This window comes from Haemaphysalis longicornis, unplaced genomic scaffold (assembly GCF_048455015.1).
Source record: "Haemaphysalis longicornis isolate Haplotype H1 unplaced genomic scaffold, Haemaphysalis longicornis Haplotype H1 scaffold_9, whole genome shotgun sequence".
NCBI lineage: Eukaryota > Metazoa > Arthropoda > Arachnida > Ixodida > Ixodidae > Haemaphysalis > Haemaphysalis longicornis.
This window is the reverse complement of record NW_027526460.1, coordinates 128,498,293-128,523,752: the sequence shown is the minus strand read 5'-3', so window position 1 is coordinate 128,523,752 and position 25,460 is coordinate 128,498,293. Positions and strand designations below refer to the sequence as shown.

General features: G+C 47.9%; 2 protein-coding genes across 2 annotated transcripts in view; one reads left to right on the top strand and one right to left on the bottom strand.

The window, feature by feature from the left end:
• Nucleotides 1-18,201, bottom strand: part of Tefu (Serine/threonine-protein kinase tefu) — a 175,504-nt gene extending 157,303 nt beyond the window's left edge. The window contains exons 1-9 of the mRNA XM_077683624.1: nucleotides 17,917-18,201; nucleotides 15,458-15,589; nucleotides 13,340-13,454; nucleotides 12,677-12,844; nucleotides 5,130-5,289; nucleotides 3,100-3,259; nucleotides 1,936-2,123; nucleotides 1,712-1,846; nucleotides 464-577 (exon numbers count right to left, since the gene is read on the bottom strand). Coding sequence (XP_077539750.1) covers nucleotides 464-577; nucleotides 1,712-1,846; nucleotides 1,936-2,123; nucleotides 3,100-3,259; nucleotides 5,130-5,289; nucleotides 12,677-12,844; nucleotides 13,340-13,454; nucleotides 15,458-15,589; nucleotides 17,917-17,985 — 1,241 coding nt within the window. The 5' untranslated portion in view covers nucleotides 17,986-18,201. The remainder of the gene's footprint in view (nucleotides 1-463; nucleotides 578-1,711; nucleotides 1,847-1,935; nucleotides 2,124-3,099; nucleotides 3,260-5,129; nucleotides 5,290-12,676; nucleotides 12,845-13,339; nucleotides 13,455-15,457; nucleotides 15,590-17,916) is intronic.
• Nucleotides 18,202-21,068: 2,867 nt separating this feature from the next.
• LOC144152951 (uncharacterized) lies at nucleotides 21,069-21,716 on the top strand. The gene has a single exon (XM_077684540.1). The coding sequence runs from the start codon at nucleotides 21,132-21,134 to the stop codon at nucleotides 21,561-21,563; it is 432 nt and encodes a 143-aa protein (XP_077540666.1). The 5' UTR covers nucleotides 21,069-21,131; the 3' UTR covers nucleotides 21,564-21,716.
• The last annotated feature ends 3,744 nt before the right edge of the window (nucleotides 21,717-25,460 follow it).

Here is a 25,460-nt window from a genome sequence, read left to right as displayed (position 1 = left end):
ACCCAGGGCCACTGCCAGGTGGCGCCACAGCAGTGCGTTTTCTGGCTGTAGTATTTTTCATTTGCTATCGCAAAAATCCAGCATCAATGTATTTTTTAATAAGAGAACGCTGCAAATATCACTTATGTATTGATGTTTTGCCTCAGATATGCGTAACGTTTTGTTTTTGGCTCAACAATGCTGGCAAATATGAACACTGCCACCAGATTTAGAAGATGTTTATAAATGGCTTTGCGTGCATAAATGTCTCGTTCAACATCTGCGTTAACTTTGGCCAGGCGGCCGAATCGAGGGACAAAATTTCCGTGAGCAAGTCGGCCAAGGAATACTATCGTCTTCAAAAATTGTCTTTAAAAAAAATGGCAACACAATGCCAAAACAATGATCTGAGGGACTACACAGGTGCAGGTGCCAGTGGGAAAGCCCAAAAACAAGAACAAAACAAGAAAAAGGCCAGACTCACAGCTTGCAAGATGAGTAGCACTGAGTGAGGAAGTCAAGCAGCTTGCGTAGACTGCTGGAAGCATGCTTGGCCGTTTCGGGATACCTCCACAGGTAGCATGCGAGCACCTCCAACCTGGGTCCAGAGGACACAAAATGGGAGGAACACGAGCACTTCTCTTCCTTCAACGGCTCATATTAGCAACTACAGTTGGTGTACCTAATACTTTTCATAATATAATACCTTCAAAGAGAGAAAAAAAAAAAGATGAGAACTCTTAACAATACCTTCAAAAAGAGTAAAAAAAAAAAAAGGCCAAAGAGAGATGGAACATCACCATTTTGAAAGAAAGCAAACTTACAATGGCCACTCGACCTGAACTTTGAGGAATCCAAGAGCATTTAAAAAGTTCCTCTGCAAGCTTCGTATCCCCGACTGCTTCTAAATTCCAGAACATTCAAAGTGCGTGCTGTTGAAAATTTTGTCAGCAAAACAGCAAGTGGACTATGTACCGATTGGTTCCAGCTGAAAAGTAAGAACAGCAGTGTCAAACCTCACTGCAAAAAATTGGAACAGTTTGGGAAGCCAAAAATTAATGTACAAAATTACATCACAAATTCCTCAAGAAGCAGCGCAAATAGTCACTGCAGTGTTCACCATCAAACAAACATTTACAGCTCACAGGCAAACAAATATTCACATGATGTGCTAACATGAACTACTGCCCATCAGCAGTGCAGTTGTAAGGGCCACAAGGGAATGCCCCCACCCTGTCCAGTAAGCAAAGCCCCAATGTGTCTCTCAGAAGGCCTCCAAAAATTTAACACATTTAAAGTTTAACTGTAGTGACACCCGAGCCATGCAACATACCATTGTAGCAACCTACAACTGATCATTCAAACAACCTCTTCAAGTGCACTAAAGTCTTTTACAGGTTCCTACTTCATTTTTTTGTTTTTTTGCTCTCTGCCTCCTAAAGAAGCACACTCCCATAGAGAAAACAAACATTTTTCATGTTGCAGTTCCATGCAACTGCGGCAAAGGCTCTTCAAAGTGTGGTGCACTATTTTTTAAAAACGCGAAGGTGACCTTCAGCAGCAGTTGTTGTTTCGTGGGTTGGTGCGCCTTGCGTGAAAACATGGGCTTGCACAAAAAAAAATAAGAGCGCGGTGTGCTCTTGCCCTGTCTAGCGTTGTGTTTCTTACACAGAGCAGAGCACACCCTCTTCAGCACACCCAGCCAAGCAAGCTCATCAAAACCCACACCTACCATGGCAGGGCATCATGGTTGGGCTTCAGGGGCAGCAGGGCGGCCACCGCACTGGCCAGGGCATTGCGGCGCTCCAGCTGGTGCCAGGTCTCTGCGGCCAGCCACACCTGGGCCTTGCGCACTCGGGCCTCCTGCCTGGAACGAGGAAGAGGAGGGATGCCATCACCGTCCCATCCTGTCCCCCTCCTCCTCCAGGACTCCATTGCCGGGAGTGCAGCACTCACTGTCCGGAGGTGGTGGAGCCGATGGAGCGCTCCTGCAGCTGCCGCATGAGCAGCTGGTGCCAGTCCGCCAGCAGGCCCTCCCAGCTGCTGCCACCGTGGTGGCCTGCCCCCTCATCTGCCTCCTCCTCCTGTGGCTCCTCCATCCAGTGCAGGCCCAACTGCAGGGACAGGAACTCCAGGGACAGCTCCTGCAGCCACCCACCACCGTCATCACCCATTGGGTGCCACCTCCGTAAAACGGACACGGTCCACAATCGAGGAGCACTCAACACACCCTCAGACAAGAGCGGATTACCAGGCTGACAGGAGCGATGGGCATCGGTGTTGGCAGGGGTGTGCAAAAGGGGCACTTGGTCCACCCAACCGCACAACAACTGCCCCTCAGCCTCTTCCTTTCCTCCACAATATAATGGGCTTTACCCCCTCTAGACAAAATCCTGCCGACGACCACGGCGATGGGCTAAGCAGCACAGCCATAAGGTCATTAGAAGACAACTGTCACCACGTGTGTTTAAGAAGAAGAGATTTCAAGCTGGTCTGGGCCATTTGTGTGCAGCCCACTGCTTGGGTGAGAGTCGTATGATGTGATGTGCACACACCAATGGCACTGAGGGCACACAAGGGCAGGCACCACTCAACGCACACTGCTGGTTTGTTTTCACGTGTTTATCAGGCGTGGGCACTTGTGAGACCGGGGCATGGCATGTGCGTCAGACGTGAGGGGGGGATGCCTGCATGAAAACGGCACGTATCCAGCTTTTTATCAGTGCAAAAGGGCCCATCAATTCTACCCAACTTCTCAGTAAATCAACTCACAACAGCCATGCAGATGATTCCCATCTGAACCGGCCCATTTTGTGGAGCAAGTTCCCTCCGCACAACAAAAAACGGCTGTGGAGAACAATGCAGCCTTCAGGAGACCGATAGCAACGAGACTTTTGAGGGGCATATGTCTGTCATCATAGTCATCATCAGCCTGTCGACGCCCACGGCAGGGCAAAGGCCTCTCCCATGGATCTCCAATTATCTGATAACTGCGACCAATTTATCCCCGCAAACTTCCTGATCTCATCTGCCCATCTAATCTTCTGTCGCCCCCTGCCACGTTTGCTTTCTCTAGGGGTTTGTCTGTAAGGCGCTTGTGATCAGCAATAAAGTCTCCACCTTGATCTGAAGGGACTTCCAGTTGAAAGGGACCAACAGGAAGCGTGCGACGGGCTCTCCGACAGAGCAGAGGAGGTGCCGGCGCCGTCCACCCAGCCGCCGGCCCACCTCCACCAGGGTGGCAAGCTGCTGCCCCACCTTGCTCACAGTGACGTTCTCCCTGGGCGGTGTTCCAGACAAACAATAAAGCAGCATTCCTAACTAGCTACACACACAAGCACACAACGTTCGAATGCTTCGTTTCAGTTTCCCTTGCAAGAACCTCCGATAACCGAGTGCAGACACTCAAAACATGAAGTAATTCCTGCAGTGTTTAATTTTCTGTTCCAACGGCCTTTTTGCAGTTCAAGGTACTCAAGTTATCTGGGTAACTTTAGGGGTCGGAACGCTGGTTTTGAGGATGGAAAATCTGACAGGAAATCAATTTCCTGTATTAATTTTTATTTCCAATCTACACGTCCCAAAGAAGGTACCTGCAAGATATTATAGCTGTACCATAAGTATTTACAAAGCTGTCGTCCTTTGAGGTTCCCCAAATAGCCATTTTTACTTGCGTTTCCAAAATTCGTGCCTGGTTTTCTCAGGACCAACTTTTTTCCTGTGAAGTCAGGTACAATAGCATACTATTGGGATGTACTGGTCAGATTTGCATAATTCTTGTGCTGCATTTGAAAGCTTGTGAACCACACAGTGCAATAAAATTACAAAGATATAGAAATTCTTATTGCTAGCACAATTTTTTATGTATTACAAAGACTTTGGTAATTGATGACCTGGCATTGAATAGGTTTACAACAATTGCAGAAACAATGCTAAAATTACTGCAGTGGTATAGTTGCGCTCCTTGGTCCTTCTAGCACAAACAGAAAAAAGGTATTCGAGTATTTCATAGGTAGGTAATGAAAAAATTGCCTCAAACGGAATAGCATACAGGTTGCACAACTCCGAACTTACACCACATAGATGAAAACTGACTGCATATTTGTGCACAGGATGTTAAAATACACTCAATGTGTAAATCTCAAGAACATAGGTTAAAAAATGTCAAAAATGTCCACAAGACTGGTGTCCCCCCTTAAAATATAATATAGTATTGCAACTAAAAGTTGGTATTGCGCAAGGCACATAAACCGCACTGGTTTACCGCCATTACCGGTCCCCCCTTTGAGTGATGACAATGCCAAAACAGTAGAAAAAAATCAACCATGCATAAAAATTTCATTAAATGACCATGATCACTAGAACAAATTTTTTTACAGATGTTTAACATAAATGTAAATCAGCACAAAGAATCTCACCAAAATTCAACAAGCCCTTAAAAATTCTGATATTCACGCATATCACGACACAGCAAAGTAAACCTGAGGCAGCCCAAAGTTGCCCTGAGTACGCAGGTTCATTTTCTAATACCGTGTACAGGTACACAAATATCCAAAACTTTGAATACTGAATGTTCACTATTCTGTTTGATAATGAACCAGAAAACAGACTAGAAAACAAACTAGAAAATTACGGGGGATGCCGTAGAATTCTCCAGGCATGTGAAGGAAAAGCCTTCTTGGACCTTCTGTTGATCTGCTGCTGAAATTCCTGTTGTAGTTTGTGGCCACATCTATGCCCACTTGACTTGGAGCTTGTTCGATTGCTTGTCATAACCGGAAGCCAGCTCTTAGGCCCTTCTAGTACCTCCATCTTCCAAGGTGGCTGCTGTTTCCTTTCCCCACCGCATGCCCCAATTTTCTGTGTGGTCCTAGTACCTCCTGATTTTTTGTGCTCACAACGTGTTTCGTGGAACAAAGAGAACTCGGGCCTCAAAAAATACTACGCATTTAGCATTGTCTGTTTGCGCTGTTCGATGGAGCTTTTCAATTATTATTCTTGGACTCATCGCAGGCTCCTTGAGAAGCAGTTCAGCATTAGTTTTTTGCACACATTTCTAGGGCATGGGGACGGCCCGCAGTGAGTCGAGACCCGCAAATGAAGGAGAGCCAGTGTTACTACTGTGCCCCTGATTAGCCGCCTCCCCTCACCTGGGTTTGATGAAGGATGCGGCCAGCGTGCGGAAGACGTTCTCCAGCCGGCCGTCCTCCTGGTGGAAGCCCGTGGCCACCAGGTGGTGCAGGGTGCTGCTCAGGCCCACCACGTCCGCGTCCTCCTGCCGCAGGAGGCCACACACCAGGTCCACCAGCTCTGCAACCGACCGACCGCACAGGGTTTTTGAAGGGGGCCTACCCACACTGGTGCCATTCTCAAGGCGCTCCATGACACTTTGTGGTGTGCCCAAAACTACTACACCACGCCTGGGACCAAAACTAGGCGCTGTGGTTCCGCACTGACTTGCTTTCTCGTTGCAATGGAATTGCTGGCCCCAGGTTTCAAGGTGATGCAAACAGTAGTGACACAAGGTAGTTGCACTGAAAGGGCGACTTGAGCCGTACACCCTGCCTGCTTCTCACAAAGCGTGACAGCAAGGCATGGCTTTGACCTCGTTCTCTTTAAGGTATGTATGTCCAATTTGTTAGGGAAGTCCAAAGTTTTTAACTGGTTCCTTATTTTGAACTGAACACCACAGGGACCTCATCATAACCTGCTACGACTTTGCCCACTGCTAGTTTCTCATCAAACGAGAAAGAAAGCGTCAGAACCCCAAAACAACAACCTCACCAATTCGGGCACCCTTTGAAGCTCCTCAGCGTATAGGGGCCATGCAAACAAAACACAAGTTTGGCTCATTCGAAAGATTGCCTCGTTAGAATTATACTGACACTACTTTTAACACACACTTCGCTCAAACAAGCTACATAATTAGGAAAAAGGGACTGACCATGCGATCCACTAGCTCATTTCCCACAACAGAACCTATGATGTCATATGTGCCCACCTGTGCGATTGCCTGAGGCCGGCAATTGCAAACGCAAATAAGGCACGGCTTATAAGCTTGCCGAAGGAGCTATTTGCCCTTAATTATAATGCATATTCATTTTACAGCAGTAAGAGTGGTGGGGCAAACAATGAAAGTTCCGAAAATACACGTAAAAATAGAAGCACCGATGCGCACTGCTGTTGGTACTGGGCGCACTGTGCTTGTTTTGGCTGCACAGCTGTCTGCCGCTTTGGAGTTCTCTTATAAAACACTGGCCGACTGGCGTAACCGACGTCGTCTTACGTGACCCTGTTCGTCGAGCATACCCCATGTTTAACAAAACGATCACTTTCTACAGTACAGTAAAACCTCGTTACAAGAGACACTGTTACAAGAGACACTTGGTTATAAGAGACGTTTGAATGAAAGCGGTTTGGTTGGTTTTCCTATGTTCGTCAGGTTAGCAACATTGCATACAAGAGACCTTGGTTACAAGAGAAACATTTTTTGGTTCCCTTGAGTGTCTCTTGTAACGAGGTTTTACTGTAACAAAAACAAGCCAGAAGCAAACCTGGTCAAAAACAAAGCAAAAGTGGACAACGGTCTGTGGATAAGTATGGGAGCGCCATCTGGGAGGACTAACGGCAAGCAAGGCTGCAGAGGTGAATGACGCACTGGAAGTTCGTTTGAATTCGCGCACTTATCACTTCATGGCAGGCATCACGGAAACACGATTTAGCAGAAGAACCAAAATGTTAACCTAAATTAATTATTTTTTCTCAAGGTACAATACAACACAAAATCTTTCGAATAAAACAAACTTGTATTTTGTATGCATGGCCCTTTTAAAAGGGGAAGGAGCACTGTCCTTTGCAATTTAGAGCAGCAACCAAACACAAAAGTGTGAGATGCAGCTAACAACTAAGGAAGCAGTGCAACTAAGGACCTCCAATTTGCAACAGTGGTAAAAGATAAACGAAGCAAAGTGAGATAAAAGTCTCTCACCAAAACACAAACTTCAGATAAAAAAGCAAGCAATGTATATGTACAGTTGAACCAAGATACAGTGAAAGTTGACAAAAAGTTCGCAATTTTTCGTAACCTGCAGGTTTTCGTTACACGCAGTTTCGAGTTAAGGCTCACGTGAATGAAGAAGAAACGAAACCAAAATGCTAGACATCAGTGAAGGATGCTAGACATCACTCTTCACGACATCATGAAACCAAAATGCTAAACATCACTCTTCAAGGATTTATACTACAGTAAAAAAAACTGCGTGATTTGTGCCCGCAGCTTTCGCACGAGTTTAGTCACTACATGGCACTGCACAAAAGCAAGGTCATCTATACCCGTATCCACAAACGCAACTCAAGTATCACTTTTGCCTTTTGACACTTTGATTCCAAACGCATTCCAAGAACCGAACTTGTGCTGAACGGGCGCCTTTTCGCGAACTTGATGGTCTTTTCCGCACCCAAAATTGTCGAGAGGGTGCCCGCTGGAATACTGTACCTGGCGGCGACGGCATTCAAAATGCAAGCTTGTCTTAAAGGAGCCATGACGAGAAAACAAAAGTTTGTTTTATTCGAAAGATTAGGTGTTTCATAGTACCCCAAGCGCTTTCCCGGAAGCAAATGATGCTTTATTCACTGAGAAATAAGGCAATTTAAGCCAAAATTTTAAATCTCCCGCTAAAATTGAACATTCCTTGACGTGTACAATGGCGTCATAGAGCCGGTCCATGAAACAGATACTTAGTATGTCGACTCCATATAGCACCCACACGCGAGAGTCGATCGAGACGGCGGCCATTTTAAAAATACTAGTAAAACCTAGTGCACCCGCAGCCCTAGTCATAGAATCGCCTGATCCGGAGAACAAAACTCTCGCCGAGGAGCTCGGGCTTGCATTTAACAACCTCACACCACTAAAACGCTCAATGCTTCTAAGTGCACGAGCGGCAAGAGTTGTGGGATACGCGGTGGACGGGAAAGCGACCATTCCGCGATAGCCACAACAGACGAACGCCCAGCCGTCGGCACCGCTGCCTCGTCAGCCCCGTCGCGACGGACGAATATAGACTGGTGCGTATGTGCCGTATTTTGATTACGGTTAATAATACAGTCGAATCCCGCTACAACGAAATTGACGGGACGTGCGAAAAATTTCGTTGAAGCGAAAATTCGTTGAGGCGAAATCTGCCGCAACACACCACAGAAAGGCCAGAAAAATAGCTCCGTATGCTTCCGAATCATTGGCAGCATAATACAATGTTTAGAAAAAGGAGTGACGCGCAATAACGTCATGTTTATTCGGATAACAAACATACCAATGGTTATCTGTTCTTTCACTGCACGCGAAGAACGCGTTGCGGAGTGGGGTGAAGAAATGCAGGCGCAAAACGTATTGCTGTACAACAAGGCGTGTCCACCGAGCTGATTACTTGCAGATAGCTGCTAGGCCGTCAAAAGCCCCCCTCTCACTTGTAGCAGGAGCAGTGCCGTTATCTTATCATCTGACACGGCGCGGCAGCTACTGACCTTGGCAGGTTAGACGCGCGCGCTTGCATTTAACACAACTGCGCGCTCATGACTTGGCTTCAAGACCAAACACGCAAACATGATTTTTGCTCTTGGCTATTAAGAATGGTAGAAGGAAAACGGCAAGGACAGCTGCTCACAACGCATACATGACGGCGCCGCGCCAGCAGCGGAGCACATTTGTGCGATTTCAACTGGATACGGATTGGCTGTAGCTCCGGCTTGGCGAACCGGGCCTGCGCCTCATGTAAAGACGGCCAGCCACATCGTTATCACCATCAAACAATGGCGTCCGCCGATTAGTCTTTTTTTTTTTTTTTTTTTTTTTTTGTGGCGGTGTGGCTGCACCGCGCATGTTTTCGGTGAAACTAAGCGTCCTGAATGTATAAAAAGTTACAGATAGCTGGCGCTATGCTTATTTTATTGTAAAATAATTGTTCAAACCCAGCCCAAATCATCGAAAATTTCGTTGAAGCGAAAGCAAGCCTGACAAATGGTTCGTTGTGGCGAGGACTTTGTTGCATGAACTTCTATGGCTGGCTGACGGGGAATTGGAAATATTTCGTTGAAGCGGAAATTTTGTTGAAGCGGCATTCGTTGTAGCGGGGTTCGACTGTAGTTCAATGTCAGTAGCAGTATCACTTATGCCAGTTGGCCGGTGTCGTGTATGGAAAGCTGTTCGCGCGAGCTCTCTGCTTCGACCAGAAAGATACGAGCGTCAATGCGCGGTGTTTACGGCATTTTTTCCCCCAAGGTCAGAGCGATTTGACGAAGTCGGCGACGAGCGCCAGCATGTCCCAGGAGTGAGCTAACGTAAGGGTCCCTGCCGTAATCACTTCCTCGGAAATGAAGCGAGCACACTAGTACTTCCTTTAGCTCTCTTTCTCCTCCGTTTGCAAAGTTCACAAAACGTAGCCACTTGCTTCGCCTAGGTTCGTCGTTGGGCAGCACATGAAAGGAGATCTCCTCACCGGCGGGGATGTCGCACTCCCTCGACGATTTGTCCGTACTACATGGGCATTTCAAAACGCAGCAACGAAATTTCATTGTAAAGTACTCGAACAAACTGAAGTTTTCAGTGGTTGTAAACTGGAAACGAGCTCGTAACGACAGCAGCAAGCCAACACCATTCGAAACTTACGCGACGACTGGCACTATCTCGTCGCTTCTTGCTGTTCCTTACTCCCCTCGTTTCTATTTTTACCTTTGCTGGTTGGCGATATGACGGCCAACCTCCTGTGAAGGGATTATGATACGAAGCAAGGTCGCGGCTGTGTGTGCTGGAACGGTTCGTTGGCCCCGATGAGCCTCGAACCCGAAAATTCGTCTGCGCGACGGCGAGATGTCGAGCTCGGCCGGCGCTAGTTTTGTACGCATTGGCGCACACGCTTGCGTGTTCGTTCGGACCTTCAACCGTTTACTCCACCGTTCTTTGTCATAAAAAGAATGTGCAGTATGTTTCACGGGCGTTTAGCTCGCTATGCAAACTGTAAGCCCTGCCTAACATGCGTTTGCTTTTGCCGGCCTCCGCCAATCGCAGAGCATTCCCAAGTGACATCACAGGTTCTGTTGCGGAAAATGAGCTGGTGGGTCGCATGGTCATTTCCTTTTTTCCTAATTATGTAGCTTATTTGAGCGAAGTTTGCGTTATAAGTGGTGTCGTTATGGTTCTAACGAGGCAATCTTTCGAATGAACCAAACTTGTGTTTTCTCTTCATGGCTCCTTTAAAAAAGAAAAACATTTCCTTTTCTGTCAGCATAACTCATCACCAATGAACCAACACCACAGACGGCAGTGCAGACGTGCGACTATACGCCGAAAGGCAGGCCTAGCACCTCAAAACTTGCGTCGAACCGACACCGCACTCACACGTGGTAGTTTGCGGTGCGGGTGTCATCTGCACCTGGTGTCACGCTACACAAGCAAAACATACAGTGCGTGTTACATTAGCCACGGAATGGCGCAAGTTGCTCCATTCATCATCATCATGACGAATTTTGTTTTTGGCGATTCTAGAAGTTTTCACAGCTTGCTGGCTCCTTACACTACGGCTACTATTTGGTAAATTAGTGCATTTCTCTGGCCGATTTTTTAATAAAAGGCAAAAAACAATGACTGATCCACTTAGCGAGTTCATTACATCAAGGTTCACTGCCGCAATGCCTTTGTTATAAAGAGGTCGCAAACACGTGGGCTTCAACTGGGGTGGCAATGGGGAATAGGAAAACTTCATTGATTGATTGATTGTTAGGTTTAGCACGCCAATGTTACACATGATGATGATGATGACAGTTGAGTTTTAGTAGCGCAAGGCCACCTGGGGCCAAGAGCGCCAACACGGTGGTTATATACGAGGGACGACGACATAAACACTAAAATTGCTCAACAAGAACACAATTAAAATCAGTCAAAGACAATGAGGATGGCTGGCGTAGAAGGCCAGGTTGTGATTATGCGTGGTAAGAAATTTAGGTCTAAAAAAACTGTGCGTGATAAGAAAATGAGGTGTAAAAATTTGATTTCGCTAAGAAACTTAAAAGCGCGTTATACAGGAATCATGGGATCATCTGCTAATAACATGCTGGGTGTAGTGGAATGTGTTGTCTGTATAGTTGTGGAAAGTGCTGGGGTCTTGTTGTGTGAAATTAGAATGTGAATTACAGATAGGCCCTCCCCACACCTGCTACAGAGGGATCATGGAGATCCAGTGAGCAGCCAACGCTACACAGGCGATGAGGCGCGCCATAGTGAAGGGCTCCGGATTAATTTTGACCACCTGGGAATCTTTAACGTGCGCCGAAATCTTGAACACACGGGCGTTTTTGCTATTCGCCTCCATCAGAAAAGTGGCTGCCGCAGCCGGGAATCGAACCCGCGTCCTTGAAAACTTCGTTAAATCCAGGGATTCGTTAGATAGAGGCCCGTTACATTGAGGTTTAACTGTGCTGCACATGCCTTGCAGGAGAAGTGAATGCTGGGGAGAAAAAGTGCTTCATGATCTCACTTCAAAGACATCTCCACAATGGGCGAGGGCGTGTTTCCTGAGTGGTGCACATCGTCTGTGCCATGCCTAAAATGCAACACAGGCTGCCTTATCTGTGCAAACACTTCCACTGCACAAAAAAAAGAGCACATACGGAGCAAGCAATATGGTATTGGGTGTCACCCCAACAGCTGTCACTGATGGACTGAGATGGCGGGCCTTAACTGCAATTTCTCTTTTAAATGTTGAAGCATTTGCTAGAAAGGTGTGGTTATTTAGTGTTTACCTGTTCATTTTTTTTCCATTGTTTCTAGACAGAAACCTGATATGCAAGCCTCTGCGCAGCATAGCCAAGCAACATATGCTAGCGGTGGTCCTACACTTGTACCAGACAGCCACTTCAATGGTCGCAGAAATTAACGTGCATCGAAATTTTATAGAATTTAACGGACATGCGTCAACGTCGCATGGTCATCTCTAAATGTCATGGAGCAGTTTGCTTCTGCACAGCAGATGGCAGAGATTATAATAAAAGTGTTAAATTAAAGAAAGAAACTGTGACAACTCCCTCGTTCCCGTTTTTAAACCAACAACCCCTTTTTGTTCTGAGCTGCCGCTGATAGGACAACACAAAAATGGATTTTAAGTTGGCACCCCATCTGCTTCCATCAAGCAACATGATGACAGCCCACTTTCTCAGCTGCATGTAAAGGTCGTCTGCTTTTCTATGCTTGAGAGTACAACTGAAGCCGTGCTAACTTAATTTTACAGTTAAAATTAGTTTCTACTCATCCTAGCTTTGTCTACTACTTCGTTCATTAATATGAGCCCCCCCCCCTCTGAGAATGAGGTTGTCAGTCAAGCAGCCCAGTGATCCTTAACCACTTCAATGCCATTCTGCAAACTTTACTGAGTTCGAGGGCCATCAAAGTAGATGTTTCTGAAAGTGTCCATGCACCACTCAGATCAACAGCGGCTGGTTTTCAATGATTAATTACTGAAGCACATGTGATGTGCTACACAACAACTTTCAAGGGGCAGTTGAATGTCTACTAACACAACAGCGGGTCTAGTGCACCTAACAGACAGTCACTACTCTACTCGATAGACAATGCATTCAAAGGCCTTTGAAACGGCTGCGTGGCGCAGGTATAACATAAGTATTCAAAAGCAACATTGCCCAGTCATACCGTTGTAGACGCCGGCCGCAAGCACTGGCTGCCACCCATTGGCGCCGAGCAGCAGGAGCAACAGGCGCGTGTACTGGGAGTGCACCAGGGCTGCACCGGGGTTGCCCGTGTCCACCAGCACCTCCCGGATGTGCTCCAGCACCTTGCGGGCGTTGAGCAGGGGTTGCTCTGCAATACGTCCTTCACTCTCAGACGTCGCCCAAAAGAGAACATCACGTGCAAAACACGCTGACGCTTTTTCTGGTCGGTATACAAGACAGTAGCAACACACAACAGTCCTCACTGGGACAGCCACAGCTGGAAGTTTCAGGACACCACCAAGGTGCTCCCGCTAATGCAAAAGTATCAAGCCCTCACAAAACAAGCACAAACAAAGCTGCCCGCCCATCTGGCTCATTTCAAACAAAGGAATGTGTTCCACCTAAACGGTGCTTGTTCAAATGATGTTATCAGCCCTACTGGCAGATTTTATGCCTTCAACTCTCATGGGTGTACTTGAAGTCCTTTCAAATAGAACGAGCCGTAGGAAAGCCCCAATTAAACATTTGAAAACTTGGCAGTGATAGCAACAGCATATGCTTCTTTTTGCAAGCATAAAACGTAACGCCCTTGCATGACAAGGTTACAACGCAGACTTTGTCAAGCAACAAAACTTGAACTCACTCCTGTTGGCTGACTGAACAACAGTACGAAGCAGGCTTGCCGCAGACAGGAGGTCTGTTCCCGCCGCAGCTGATGTCTTGTTCTTCTTGGCATTTTCAGCAAACTTCTCAAGCTCCTGCAACAGTCGTTCAGAGCAATGAAATGCCAGTGCAAGCTCCTGGAATCTGCAGCCTAATCAGACAAAACTTGCTCCAACAGCAGCCTTGAAAGCTCAGTGAGTGCACTGACAAACCTTAATAAAAATTTATTGCTTTTAACATGATTTATGGCCTGAGTGCTTCCAAGTAAAAATTTTGTGCTGGACCTTCCTCTAACAAGCCCGAAACTGTGCAGACTTCAGAACATTCCATAAGCAGCCATTCTCTCACTCATGCACCCCGAAGTGGAGCGAACAGGTTTACAAGCAAATAATGCCTTGCATAGAAACCTAGCCCTATTTGAGAAAGGTGCATATACTTGTCATTGCGACCGGTTTGAAGTCGACTTGCCACGTCTTGCCTTAAAATTTCTTTTTTTCTATTCCCAGTTCACACTTAGCTATGAAAATATTCTCTCACTTGGCAAGCACATTTCGAGGTTGTTGCAGCAGCAAAAGAAGCCGGTCAGGGAGCAGGAATAAGAAATCCGTAACAGCATCTGAGGCTGACTGCACGCATGCCGTTCTTACTTTGACTCATCATCCCAAGTAGGCCTACACATAATCATAATACTGTATTTTTATTCTCTTTTTTTTTTTCTCCTTAGACAAAGAGAAAGATAAAAGGATACGAGGTTTGATCGCCAAGTTTTGAGCACAGATAACGAGGTGAGTCAGCTGGGTGGTGATGAACCATGATCATGACACAGCTCCCTCTCCCGACGACAAACACCTACCATCATGACAGCACGGCCTACTACTACTGGCCCGCGCTTATCTTGTAGGTGTCGTAAAAATACGAATTTCAGTGTCACTTGTTCACTTTGCTTTTTTGCAGCCAGTGTGAAAAATTTTGCTACACACCAGGTTCAGCACATCCTATACGCTCGAAACTCACACCCCTCATAGCTGCTGAAAACTTTTTTTTTTTAATGCTGCAACTTTTCAGTGCCAAGAAGAAGATTGTGTAGTGGACTCTCAAACCACCCTACAACAACACTGATATGCAAATGAAATGTCATTGCTGTGACCGGTACTAACTGTACATGGGTTGGGCAAAAAGCGAAGTTTTGAAACATTTGACAATGCAGAGCAATGAAGATTACAAGGTCAGCTGCCCAAGGGTGAAAAATCCACACCGTGTCCATTCAGATTTTTGTGGAGTAAAAATCTTCTGCCGTTTCTATTACTATTTCTTGTGTAAAAATACAGTAATCTAGCGAGCCCGTAGGAGCAGCTAGAGTGGACAACCGACACATCCCATCCCTTCCAGCCTCATTCTCTCACAAAAAACAATACCAGATTTTATTATGTTGCAGCGGTGTTTTTCATTGCAATTTAGCGTGCGCCGCACACGAATGACAAGACAAACAAACATACCGTAGACTGGTGCTTTTAAACTTCCCCAATTACCGAAAATGCAAAGATCTTATATTCCCATTGTAGCGACTTCTCATTAAGAACGCATCAGGCTAGGCTGCCACCTTAGTGAGCAAAAACACAGCCAGGCCACATGAGAAATAAATGAGGAGATGCCGAGAAGTCGCTCCCTTGTCAGGTAGGGTAGCCGCCGAGAGTGGAGCAATAGACAACTCCTTACAAGAGGCGTGGAGATAAAAGATAACAAGCGTGCGAGGGCCGCGGCATCTTTGACATCGAAAAGCATCCGGCAGAGATAAGAAGCCTGTGCGGCATCTTCCGCATCGGCCCTCGAAGATTCCCTTTAAGCTTGACTCGTACTCTCCTATTCAGTTGCTACAATCAATAATGTGGTATTTCAGCGCTGTCACCCCTCGTTAACACTGCCATATAGTAACACTGCCATATATATGTTCATGGTGGTTCTCCACTGTCCCTCGATTCATTTGCTACAACCAGCACTGCTGTAAGTGAATTAGACTGCCCCGTTTTATTTGATACATCCGTATTAACAAACGCTGCCACCACACACACAGCTGGAAGAAGGGCACTGCTGAGCTCACCTGGTCGACCGTCTTGATGACGTTGGCAGCTACGAAGTCCCAGGTCACATTCAACTTGCCAAGGGTGTTGCGATCGAGGGAAGCTAGGGTGCTGGGGCTCTGAAGAGCACCTTTCAGGGCGGACAGCGCTCTCTGCGGAAGACACGGCGCAATGTGCAAGTTTGATTAATTAAGCAAAGGTACCAACAGACACACAGAAGCCACATTTCCGAATCATTTCGGAACGACCTCCTAGCAGCATGGAAGCTGGTGTAGTCATCGCCTCTAACTGAGCGCTGCAGCATACAGAAGCTGAACGTAAACAGCACAAAAAAAACGAAACAAAGGAACTGGCATGTTTTTGCACTGCTCTGAGCCACGTAGCTATGCAGTCAGCACTGGGAACATCACTTGGGTTTTGTAAAAGCAAGGAATGATGAGCCCCAGTGGAGAAAGGGCAGTGACAGTTCATCCAGGTTTAACAGCACTGAATGAGCAGAATATGGATTATCCTGTTACATGTTTGAGAAGAAAGAATGGGATCCTGTTAATATCACCCCTATCATCCATCTTGTTCCTGTGTTACCAACTCCACAGGGCAGCCCTTTATTGGGCATGAAAAAAAAAATTACCAGTTTTTGAATATATTTTCATTCTTTGTGGCAGTGAAGGTGTCGATAGAATTAGTTCCTACAAAGAGGTGACTTTGTATACACAGTGGGTGTTACTGAGTGAGAAGACCAGCGGAAATAAATGTACCCTACATAGAAAGCGCAGAGGATTGACTTAATGCTAACTACGGCAGTCCAAAAGGTCAAGATTGACTCAAGGTCAGCAATGCAGGAAATATCAGCGATTGACGGCGTGTTGTGGTTCTGACAGAATTGAGAAGGTCTAGGCAGTTTTTCGTAACTGCCACTCGGAAACACTCCTTGTAAGGCAACCTATCAATCACCTTTTCAGCAGTAGATGCGTATCAACGATGCATACCAATAAATGTAATAGTAATGACAATGAGCACGTTCGAAGTCTCGCACCCGCTATGCGAGATGTAGGAGTACAAACTTTTTTTACGTATCGTGAACCCCCAAACGCTCAGAGTTTGAAAGTACATATCCTTCACTAAGACGGCAAACCATAGCTCCATGGTAATACACAGATTGTATACATTCTAGGCTCTCTATAATCACGTACCCTTCTAAGTGCACCTTTAATGCACAAAATCCTCCCCACATGCTGCAGCAGAAGCCATATTTTCCCGTTTGTTTGGTGTCCCCCTCTGAAGTGATGTGACATGTTGCATGGTGACTTTCCGGATTCCTTTAGCCCCACAAAGAGAGCATTTAGATTGTTATCACAGTGACAACAAGTTGTGCACTTGTGTTCTTCACCATGTCGCAAGCTACAAATTCTACACTTCATGAAGTACACAGCTAAAGTCCCTCAGACATAATTCAACCTCAAAATACTACTCTAGTACATTACCTATGACAAAATTAAGGCACAGCAGACAGAACCTCCTCAAACATGACTTAGTACACAAAGCAAGACTTAGAAGCCAATGTGTAATTTTCAAGCACTCCTTTTTCCTTTTTTACTCGGCAACCAGCCAGTGCAATGCACAAAAGCCCCATTGATCCCATCCAGGAATCAATGGCAATATACGTATTTTTTATAATTAGTACTAGTATTAAACAATAGTTGTGGTAAATCTTCCCGGATAACGTGAACTAGCCATCCACAATAACAGATTTGTAAATTGAAGACAGCCATTCACAGGGGTCGGTTTGCAAGGCCGTGCAGTCGGAATGCAAACAGATGAAGCGAACAGCCACACTTTATGTCGGGTAATTACGAACTAGACAAAAGCAACTGCTTTAAAATTTCTCTGAGCTGTATACCAGCTGCCTGTGAAAACTTCTTTTTTTGCCCCATTCCCCCGCGGTCGAGCGTGCATTACAGCAACGTGAAATGAACAAAACATCTTATGGTCCTTGATTCTTAGTTTTAACAAAACTACGCCACGGTTATACAAGGCAACGTGGTTCTAACTCAGACAATGCTGCTGCTGTTAGCTTGACCAGGCAACCTTCCAATTCCTACCATACCGCATAGACAACATAAAGGACATTTTTCAGAGAAACCTTCAGCGATCGTAAACACAAGGCCGAGTTAATAAACCAGCACCAGTGCAACACAAACGGAACACAAATGAACATACACTGAAATCTCGTCTTGACTTTACGTCCAGATCAGTGAACAGAGCTTAAATTACAGTAGCAACTAGCCCCAGTAGCAACACCAACTAGTCCCGGGAGCTCAACGGTTTACCCAGGCACAAGGCGACATGACACTCATCTTTGGCACGGTGTCACACACCTATGTACGAAATCTATTAAAGCTCACACGTCTTAGCCTGAAGCTACCACTGCGAGGACGCGCTGCATTACTGGTCCATTCTGAATGGAGTGCGTACGTACTTTGCGGTCCGTGATTTTGTTGGAACGCAGATTGCGGAGGATGCCTTGCAGGTCGTACGAGCCCCCCATGTTTGGTGCCACTTGTTAACGAGAACGCGAGAGGTTGTCGCTGCGAAAATTCGGTCGCGCGACAATGCTTTCCGCATGTCAGTCCACAATACTCGAAGATGATCACATCACGGCTTGCAAGCACTCTTCAGGCCTTTGACAACCGAGAAAACCGCGCGGAAAAAGTGCCCGCAGCTGCAGCTTTGCGCGGCACTTGGGCACATGGTCATTGGTTTAGCTCGCGGCCGGCTGCGATAAACCGCTAAAAAAATAGAAACAAAATTACCAGAACTGGTCAATAATTTGCAATTTTTAGTTGTCTTTTACAAGCTTCAATCATAAAACGAGTCTTTTTTTTTTATTTATTACTGGCTGTAAGAAGTTTGTGAGTGTTCCTGATTGGAGACCGTTCGGGCCGCTTGGGGAAAGGCGCCAAATTTGAAGGTTGCTTATTTGTTAGCCGCCGTTGGAGCTTGAATTCTTGCATAATGTAATGCTTTCGATAGGCAAAAATAAAGCTAAAACATATGAAAGCTGTAAAATGAAATATTTTATTCCTCCGGAACCTTAAACATTTACAAGCAAGTCCAAGTCCTACACAGGCATTCTATAACTGTTATTTACATTCCTTTTTTATACCAATTTCTAACCAACTACTATAACGAAAATCCTAGGATTGAGTGTTCGTGTTTTAGTATTTTGAAGACAAACTAACTGCCATAATTTACATGCCATTCAGCAACGAAGGGAGACATGACGTTTCTGCGATTGGTAAAACTGTCTAAACAAAGCCTCGAGCGTAGCTAGGCTAGGGCTCCAAGTTATTCTAGAGGCCTTGAGGATAGCTGCTGTAGAACGCCAATGCTGCTCGAATGCTGCTGCGCTTGATTGTGCAGCGGCGCGGCCGATGGGCTGACGACGCGACTGGCGTAAGCGACGGATTGGGCAGCTGCGGTGAAATGAGGCCCTCACGGAACCCGCCGTGCGTCTGTGGAGATCGGGCTGCCGGGGCGGCCGGCTACTCGGTGGCGGCTGACAGTACGGGATCGACAGGGGGATCCATCGTAACGAAAATGCCTGGAGCTGCGAACGACGAAGGCTGACGACAACTCTGCCAGCGAGAATCAGTGGCATTGAGATGCCATTATTGTCAATCTTTGTTAGGCGCGGAAACGTGGTGGTGTCTGTGGCTGCTTTACGCGGTGAGCGAGCCAGAAAACGAGTATCAATTAAAGCAGCAATCCACTTCCAGGCGTCCCGAGGATGCCGTGCTAGGGGTTCGGTCGACTGGCCGAAAATGCGCTCGGAGGTGAAGTCAACAAACCACGCTTTAATACGTGGCCTATTCGTGGAATGCACACTAAAGCGGCAGTCCCGAGCTTTGGCGGGAGACGTCTTACGAGCTCTCCAAGCCACCCGTGTCCGCATTACGGGGGACTCGGCTCGTCTCGGGGTTGATGGACGGAAGTTTCTTGTTCAACCGTGTGCTCCAGACCATGGAGCGGAAAGTCCTCAGAAAGAGAGAGATAGAGAGAGTTTTCCTGCCGCGCTCTTCGGCTGGGTTAAGAGGGAAAGTCTCCAGGGGGAAGGAGGTGCTGGGCCATGGTTGCACTGCTGGCGGAACTTTATTTCATTTCATTTCATTTATTGAAGCCTTAAGGGCCCGGAGGCATTACATAAGGCGGGGGCAAACAATATGTGAGGGACTCTTCATCACACAAGTGGCCGAGGCGCAGTCTTTCTACCTCGCGAGGCGCAGTCTTTTTCTTTGTCATTTCCCATACGGAAGGCACGTAGGTGGCGCTGGTAGTTTTTCGGACCAGGAAAAAAAAAAAAAAAACACGGCAGCACGAGAAGGGCGGATAGCCTAACCCAATAACCCCCAGGTTACTACGAACTGAAAAAAGGATGCCACGCATAAAAACTGCGGGGCCACAATTCACTTTTGAGAATGCGTGAGCATCCCTTCTCAACGAGTCATGCGCGCCGAGTTGTGTCCTTTAGTGCTGCTGAATGTTAATGAGCAAATTGTGTCCCGAAACACGCGATAACTCAGTTGTTCTGTATGAGTAGACATCCCTCTAACACGCTACCCGGAAATCCCGCTTTACAGAGACCAAGCTTTGATAAAGCCGGCTCCACTAGACTACCCAGCTGCGTTGGTGGGACGAATTTTTTTTTTTTCTGGGAAGTATAAGCAGTCTTGTACGAAACGTGAACGCTCAAGGCATTTTTTAAGTGCGAATGCACTTTATAAGCGACCCTGAATTCCGTTGACCGCCGTCCGTCCACATAGCAACAGCTGCGGGTGCGCGCGCTCCTCGTCTTCTATGGCAACGAACGAGATGGGCGCGCGCTGCCTGGCCGCTGACATGGCACATACCCACGTGGGGGATTGGCCAGGAATCTCCTCGTCTTCCTTGGCAACGGGGGGAGATGGGCGCGCGCTGCCTGGCCGCTGACATGGCACATACCCACGTGGGGGATTGGCCAGGAATCGGGCGTGAGAAGGGCTAATGCACCCGCTTAAAGGAGTACTGACACGAAATTTCAAAGCTGAGATCCGCTCCAGCAATCAAGTACAACGACAACACAAATAGGTGTCTGTGAATAAATGCATCTTTCTTTCTTTGTAGTTGTGTGTGTGTGTGTGTGATCTCTCTTTCGCGAACATTACCGAACCGCGCAAATTCAACTCCTGCATTCGCACTTTCACATTCTTCCCCTCGGGGAAATGCAGGGAAATTTTTTGTATTTTTGTTTGAAAAGCCGTTCGCAGGGAACGGGTATTCCGACGACATGTTTTTGGCTTCCCGCAGTGCTTGCGCGGATCTGGGTAAGGCGCGCTTTTTGCCAGCTGAGCCAAGTGACGTCTTGGTGATGCTCAATCGTCAAAATGTAAAAAGACCTGCTTCGTTGAAGTGGGGAGCCAAGGAAAGCGTCCCACCAGCAGGGGAGATTGGCCATGACCATCTTCCACCACGCGAATCTGCAGTGACACGCGCCACTGGCCGAGGCAGAAGAAGCGAAGTGGGGCCCGTGCTGGCCGGCGTCGTCCAATCAGAGCACGTAGTTCATCCGAGCGTTCAGCGCGCGGCGCCCGGGCCAGCGCGTGACATTCGGGCCAGCCGATTCTCAGGCCAGACGGTGGGCAGCCTGCAGAAGCCATGGACGTCTCGACGGACACCGCTGTCGTGGCCCTGCCGCCCGAGCCGAACAAGGTGGCCAGCAAGCCCGAGGTGGGCGACGACACGGCCGCCGTGGAGACCGCGGTGCGGGTCACGTCCAGGGAGGCTGCCTCGCCGGCCGGCGAGGCGGTCAAGGCGCCCTCCGGAGACCAGGTCTCGGACGCTGCGCTATCCTCCCCAACCAGCCAGGAGCCTCTGGCCGAGGCACCGGCTCCCGTCGGCGAGGGGGAGGGCAAGCCCGACGACGCCAAGCCCGTCGCGGACGCCGTGAAGCCGCCCGCGGACGCGGAGGTGGCATCGCAGACCGACGATGACCTGAAGGACTGCGTCGACAAGGCCGCCGCCCCCGCCGAGCCGGACGCGCCGCGGATGCGGCCCTTCGTGTTCTCGGTTGGACCGGGCCTGGTCTAGCCTTGTCCGCCCGGGTTCGCTCTGCCCAAGATGGCCGCCCAGCTTCCCCTCGCACCGCCGCCGCCATTTTGGCGGCTCGAACACCGCCACGGACTCCTCGCCTCTACCATGAGCGCTCAAAGAGAAAAAAAAAAAATTTGCTGGGCCTGCCTTCCCCCGTACTGATTTTTCTGTCTGTTTGTTGGTCCGCTCGCTCGACTGCCTGGTCACGCAGAGAGCAGCGGTGCCAAAAGCGGGACAACGGCCCATGATGGTCGATGGCGGGTACATCCTGCAGCCAGCATGCATGGCCGTTCGCGCATCGCTTGGGAATCAAGGGAAGGGCCGGCGATGGTAACGATTGTTCAGTAACGCGATTTAAAGTAGAAGTCATGCGCACACAAGCACAGATGCTAGTTAGTCGGATTTATCAGCATGTACGCGTGGCATAAAGAACTTGGCGCTTACGCGCAAGCTGACAGCGCCAAGGTTGGGGACGCGTTTATGGCATTCAACCAATTCAACTGTATATGCGTTTGCGTTCAGTGAGGCGGTTAGAGTTAAAACCACCCGCAGCGAAAGAAACTATAGTCTCCTTTGTGGATGATGGTCCGACTTCGAAAGGGTGTAGTAATATCTGCTTACGTTCCTACTCGACCCACAATAACCGCTCAGTCTCTCGTGTTAAACAAGACGTATATAGGGCCGGAATTCGTAAACGAAATCCACCGATGTGCCAGAGGAAGGATGAATAAGGTAACCGCCGCTATAGTTTACGTTTAATAAGTCGAGAGGGGGGGGGGGGGGGGGGGGGAGTGAAGGCATAAGTACGCAAAAATCTGACGTCTCTGTGTACACCGCAAGGCTATATGACGTACGCTCAAGGAGAAGATTCCCAGTCGTCTGTGTCTTCGTAATTATGTTTGCAGCGCGGTCGTCTCCAACCCCCGTTCGTTCGGGACGTAAGGATTTGCTCATCTTCGTCGTCGTCCCGCCGATGCTGCAGTGGTCGAGAAGCTAAATGTGCTCGTTCTTGCAGCCTGCAGTTGCGCTGGCATAGTCGAAGATCTCGTATTGTGGCATGATATTTTGGTTAGTCTTCCGACGGAAACTCATAGCTGTACTTTGATTTTTTACGGTGAAGCTATATTCGTGGTTCGTAGGTCGAAAATTTTCGTGTTATTCGTAAGCAACCCATGGAAGCAACCCTATGCTCCACACCACGGCAATTCGGGTTTCAATCAGCGAAATTTCATTTCATGGCCTGCATTATTTCTGGAAATAAATGAGGAATTTAAAGTCCTATCGCCATGCAATCAGTGAATTAGCCCTGGCCAATTCCCCTTGTGGGTACATACGCCAAAGACATTGAGGACATCACTATCATCATCAGCTTCATCTTCGAAGGCGGGTGAACATAGTGATGCGGCCCTCTGTGCACTAACAAGACCACCTCTGTCGAGGCCGCGGCAATGTGACAAGGGCCGCCTTACGCGGCGACAGGACAATTAAACAAGAGAGAAAACAAACTAATGAAATTGGGGAAAGGCTTCAAGAGCAGCCATAACAAGTAGGAACACGGGGCTAAGCGTCATTCTCCTCTTAATCTTCGTCTTATTCAGCGCCGGAATTGACCATGGCGCAATGTGCCAGCGCCGTGCACCCATTCTCCTTCCGTTTAAGCACCATCCTGGAACAACCATCTCTGCTGTGACCGCGAAGGAACGTTTGAGCGTTGGAGCGCCCGGCGCCACGCCTGGTGAGGTGACACAGAGAGAGAATAAACATTTATTGAGCCTAAGTGCTGATGACAGCAGGGCACTCGCCCGGTGGAGGGCATCCTTATTCCGGGATACCCAGTCTGCGACTTGCCGATCAGGCCCTCTTTACCAGTTCTTGCTGTTGTCCAAGGTCCGGATCGACCAGACGAGCCATATGCACACTCAAAAAATGGGAAAGGGATAGGGGGTAGGTTGGGAGTTTGTTGGCACTCCCATATATCTGGTGGTACAGGGTGCCGGTCGTTGGAGAGAAATTGCAAAGGGGGGGGATATATACTGAGTGGGGTAGATGGAATGCAGGAGGGTGCTGTGAACATAGGAATTTGTCTGCAATCGCCGAAGAGTGGCGGCTTCTTCTATGGTTAGCCGAGGATGAGGTGACAGAAGCACGCTGATTGATTGTAGGAGAGAGAGAGAGCATAATTTTAATGAAGATCAGCGATGTTAGCCGAGCCGTCGGGCTGGCTTGCTACGCTAGATGAGAGAAGAAAAACAAAAAGAAAAAAGAAAAAAAAATGTGAAAATGAAAAGATGTCATTTGATGCGCCCAAAATTTTTAATCACAGAACTCTCTCCAGCTCTGTGCTACGAAGAAACTCCAAGAGAGCTTTGATTGCACGTACAGCCTGACTGGGACCCGACCAAAGACCCAAAACAGCCCTCAGCTCAAGTCTTTAACACGCCGACGCTACACAGGCGATGAAGAGCGCCGTAGTGGAGGGCTCCGGATTAATTTTGTCCACCTGGGGATCTTTAAAGTGCGTTGAAATCTCTTCAAACACACGGGCGTTTTTGCTTTTCGCCTCCATCAGAAAAGCGGCCGCCGCGGCCGGGAATCGAACCCGCGTCATTGTGTTCAGCAGCACAGCGCCATAGCCACTGCGGCGGGTGGTGACAGGAGCACAGAGTTTCTTGTTAGTGTATAGAACTCGAAACGAAACTGCGCCTGGGAGTCCATGTACTGCTGGGAATTATGCAAGGGTACAACTTGGCGCGTGGGACGGCTATTAGACTCTTAAAGGGGCCATGCAAACAAAACACAAGTTTAGTTCATTCGAACGATTGCCTCGTTATAATCACACTGACACCACTTTTAACTTAAACTTCGCTCAAATAAGCTATGCAATTAGTAAAAAAGGGAATGACCATGTTACTCACTAGCTCAGTTGCCGCACTAGAACATATGACCCTGACGTCATATGCACAGATGAGCCATTGGCCGAGGCCGGTAAAAGCAAACGCAAGTTACGCAGGGCTTATAACCTTGCAGAACGAGCCATTTTCGCTTAAAAAAGCACTGACACCAATTTTCGGCGTTAATATTGTTGCACAGTTCGCTTCCTTCACTCAACAGAATACCCTGGCTGAAATATGAGCGGCCTCGACGCGAAGAACATAGTTCATTTATCGCGCCGACGGAGCAGCGCGCGGAGCGGCACTCAGCAAATGGACATCAGCGTGACATCACTCCAGGAGAGGAAAAAGAAGTGACGCGACAGCGCTCGTCAAAAACTCGTGACGTCACTTCCCGTGCGCGGCCCCACGAGCGGCGAGCGGGCGCAACGCCCTCTCAAGCGGGCGCCGGTGACGTCCGCACAAAGCGGTGAGGTCAGGCAGGGAGTCTGTCATGTGCGCCATTCGGGATGAAAGCGCGGGAATTTGAAACAAACGATTTTCAGGCCATTAAATGTAATTAACTATCGCGCGCTGAAGTATTTGAAGTGCTGTTTCAGGTTCGCCAGACCATTAAGCATCGATAAAAGCAATAAAAGTGTAACATAAAATTTTCGTGTCAGTGCTCCTTTAAGGGTAATGGATACTAATTTTATAGCTGTACGAATGGTGGGGGGAAACAATGGAACTTCCGAAAGTACGCGTAAACACAGAAGTACCGATGCTTACAGTTAAATTCGAAAGTGTGGTCGGTCGCCGTCGTCGATGATCCGATGAAACGACGACTCGCTGGCTCGTTGGCCAACGGCACATAGCCGACGATGGTCTACTCCAAGCAAACTCAAAGTGTACGATATGTAAACTTTATTTACATTACGTATTTACAATTTTCACGGCTCATGATCGCATACAAGAGGTCGGGCAAGGCCCGCATCGAGCGGGGCTCGCCGCTCCTCTCCTCTCC